Genomic DNA, 3,979 nt, shown 5'->3' with positions numbered 1-3,979 from the left:
ACAACTAAAATATACTTTCTCCTATCTCCTCATTTTGGCACAATATTTTATAATGTTGGCATAGAAATTGAAGTTAAACTGTGAGATGCCAGGGAGTTTATAGAGAGTCTCATCTATGAGAGAGTCTCTTTAGCATTTCTCAACGCAATAATTTAAGATCCAGAAATAAAAAATCAAAATGTTTCATAAATTACCAACTAGTATATTTGCATGTCGTTGTCGATATTAATATAAAGGCTGGTGCCAACTTTTTATTGCACATCATAAAATTAATGTTGTATCTAATACTTTTTACTTAAAATGATAATTGAGGTAGGTTGCGAAGAGAATGATGTTTCACCAATTTGCAGAAACTAATAAATTGTGATGTCACCGCAAGTAGTAGTGCACGTTCTGTTGCTACCATGCGGTAGGGGGTTATGTTCGTGTTAAAAAACGTCATCCATGAGGCAGCCGATTACATTGTCAACCGCCGTGATGAAGGTAGGATCGTGCCAATATTACTCCATTTTAGTCGCAGTGGGATTGACCGGTGTATGAGGTAGCGCCGGAATGCGGAATTTGTCCTTATACATTACTCTGTTGGAGCACCCTCTTGGCTTGCATGAGTATAAACTATGAACGATAAACTCTTGCAGTACTGCGTGTTGGTTTATGAGGAAGCGGAGATGTAATAGGGTATTTGACAGTAACTTCGAGAAAATGGGAACAGTGGCTTAAGCCATTAGGTGTACAAAATCCAGTTCTCGCCTCATTTACTGCACATCTATGTGAGATTGGTATATACTTCTCATATATTAAAGGACAGGAAAGTGAAAGCAACAAATTTTGGAATAGTGTAGTTGCCAAAAAGAGAATATATTGTTCAAATGCTTGTCCATATTAAATTTGGTTGAAAGTGAATGGAGTTGGTGGACACGTATATTGTGGGGGTAAACATGGATTTAAGGACTAAAATGTGTATGTGACCAAAACTAAAGGACTAAAATGTGTTAAAAAAATGTGTAGCTTGTGTTATATATAAAAGGCTTTATAGCCAAAATGGTCCTTGAGATTTACCTAATCTCTCATTTTGGTTTTTAGATTTGAAATCGATAGGAATGGTCTATGAGATTGTCCACCATCAATCGTTTTGTTCATTCGGTGAAAAAATATGTTAAATAAAGATCAAAATGATAAAATTACCCTCAATATGATAAACAATGGGCCAAAATGATTTGACAAAATTGAGGGTATTTTTGTCATTTTATCCTTATTTAATGGAGATTTTATATGAAATGACCAAAATGATTGATTGTGGACAAACTCAGAAACCAATTCTATTAATTTCAAATCTTAGGGACAAAAGTGATGAATTATGCAAATCTCATGGACCATTTTAGCTAAAAAGCCTATATAAAATATATATTTATAATAAAATAAAATCGTTACTTGTTTATTTTTATTATTGAAAAAAGTAATATCACACTTACCATCTATTTGTACTATCATTTGTACTATTTTTCTGATAGAGGTAAAGCCCGCCAACGCATATGGTTCTTTTTCCCTCGAAATAGGGTTCTTCTTCTTCTGGTAAAGGAAACACTTAAAAACTCAAAAGGAGGAGGTTGAGATTCTTAAATTTAACTCGAAACGATGAATTAAGTACACAAATACTTGTTAAGCATAATGCAGGAAGAAGAGAACAGAGAGATTATAGAAGACGAAGAAGGAAACAGAGAAAATTTAGAGAGAGAAAGAGAATGATTTTCACTTGTATTTTCTTGATAAACTTTCTGGTTACAAACTGTTGCTATATAGATGGACCTTACAATACCAACAATCCTAACTGCCTTATCTTTTTAGCCAATGACATGTGTCATGATCCACACCCTCCATATCCTATATACTCTAACAATACTAGTATCTAGTGATATGAGCAATAAAAGAAGAAAACTCCATGTAAGAAGCTCCACCTTCAACCCTCGACTGGCGGACGTCAGCCCCCAACTCCGCCGCCCTCTTCCTTATCTCATCCCCTTCTTCGGACCACATAAATTTCTGCACACCATTTTTAATGCTTTGTGACGTGACAAGCTCATCCCTCTTATCCCAATCCCTCATAACAAAACCAACTCCAAGCAACTTTGTGATCAAAACAGTATTCCTTGGTTGGTCGGAGTGCATTGGCCAAGCTGCTATGGGGACCCCCATGGTGATGCTCTCTATGCATGAGTTCCACCCACAGTGACTCAGAAACCCTCCTGTTGATTTGTGGGACAGGATTTCCAGCTGTGGGGCCCAGTCTCGAACCACTAATCCCCTACCTTTCACTCTCTCTTCATACCCTTGCGGCAGCTCAGCCCTTCTCACCTCCGCATCACTGAAAAGGTCACCTTTATCAGCATCCCTCAAAACCCAAATGAACTGTTGCTTGCTTTCCTCCAACCCAATTGCCAGCTCTTGAATTTGCTCATCTTTCATGGCTGTGGTTGTCCCAAAAGACACATAGATCACTGAACTTTGTTCTTGTTTGTCCAACCATTCCAAACACTTGTGCCTACTACCATTTGAATTATTATTAGGGTTTGCAACTGTAGTAGGGTTGAATGGCCCTATGGCCCAATGCTTCTGCTGACCAATCCTGTTGAGTAAATCTATGTATGGTCCTTCAATGGTTCTACTGGTGTTGTGAAGGTTCCCTGCGTTGATCAACTTTTGGTGTTCATGTTGTTCACCAATGAAATTCATGAACTCAATAGTGAAACAACCTTCAAGAGACGGGATGCCGTTTGGGAGCTTGACATCGAGCTCCTCGAGCTTTTTCGGCATTCCGATTACTTCCCACAGGTACAAAAAAATGGTAAAGGCAGAGACGGAGTGAAAAGTGTAGGACTCTCCATTTGGTATAGAAGCAACATCTTGAATGACTGAAGCCATCATGGAGTCGTGGATGACGATGACTCTTCTTGCTTTGGGTGACAACTCACGTAAGAGCTTCGCCACGGGCTGGCGGAGGTGGGCAGTGGCTTTAAAGGAGGGTTGGAGATGAGAGGGGAACTTGTTTGTGGCATTGGGGTTAGGAGGAGGGGAGAGGAAAGGAGGGGTTGGAAAGTCATGAAATTGGAGCTTGGCTTCCCAACGGTGGGCTCGGAGCTTGACTTGGCGGTTGTGAGTGGCGGCGCCAACGTAGTGGACGGGGATATTGTAGGCGGAGATGAGGCGAGAGAGGTGTAGGAGTTGGTTGAGGTGGCCTTGGGCTGGCAAGGGTACCATGACCACTACCACTTGGGATTGGTTTTGATGGTGTTGGTCACCGTGAGCCATATATCAATCAAATGAGACTTGGATCAGAAGTGTTTTGCTTATATGATTGAAGCTTGAGATGAATCGAGTTTGAGGTTCTTTTTATAGAACCAAATTGGGATTTTGTAAGGTATATATATATATATATAACATTGTGTCATTTGTCGTGCACATTGCTATTGAGTCTATTAACATTTTAAATTTTTATCTCTTTACCTTTTGTTTTGGTGTTGTTATTAGCTGTAGGGTTCATTATACCTTTTCAAAAAGAAAAAAAAAAAAAATATTAAGAACGAAACTACTTAGGAGGCAAGGGCAGCCAAAATGGGCCACCGTGATCCTAATCTCAATCACGGGGGTAACAATGAGAATGACAAATTATTTTCTTTCTATTTTTTTATTTATTAATACAATAATATTTTACTTTAAGCGGGAAGGAACAATCTATTTAAAAGAATAAGGGATTGAACTTGATCACAAAATAAGATAACTATTAACTAAGAATCAAACCTAATGCAAATATTTTACATCATTGCTTTCCACGCGAATCAAATTTAATATCAATGGAAAAAAATATCAATCATGATTCTAATAATTGTTTAACAATCAAAACTTCAAACCGAAAACGTATATGAGTATTCCTTTTCCTGTCATCTCTTTTTGTATTTTAGCCATCGGAACTACAGAAGTTCCC

At 38.3% G+C, this 3,979-nt stretch overlaps 1 protein-coding gene across 1 annotated transcript; it reads right to left on the bottom strand.

The window, feature by feature from the left end:
* Window positions 1-1,736: 1,736 nt before the first annotated feature.
* Window positions 1,737-3,398, bottom strand: LOC137713157 (zeatin O-glucosyltransferase-like). Its single transcript, XM_068452421.1, has one exon. It carries the CDS (start codon window positions 3,304-3,306, stop codon window positions 1,900-1,902), a length of 1,407 nt encoding a protein of 468 aa, XP_068308522.1. The 5' UTR covers window positions 3,307-3,398; the 3' UTR covers window positions 1,737-1,899.
* Between the last annotated feature and the right edge of the window lie 581 nt (window positions 3,399-3,979).

This window comes from Pyrus communis, chromosome 13, assembly GCF_963583255.1.
Source record: "Pyrus communis chromosome 13, drPyrComm1.1, whole genome shotgun sequence".
Classification (NCBI taxonomy): domain Eukaryota; kingdom Viridiplantae; phylum Streptophyta; class Magnoliopsida; order Rosales; family Rosaceae; genus Pyrus; species Pyrus communis.
This window is presented reverse-complemented; position numbering and strand designations above follow the sequence as displayed.

Excerpts from the sequence above, each read along its gene's own strand:
- LOC137713157 (XM_068452421.1), bottom strand. The coding sequence starts at position 3,306 with ATGGCTCACGGTGACCAACACCATCAAAACCAATCCCAAGTGGTAGTG.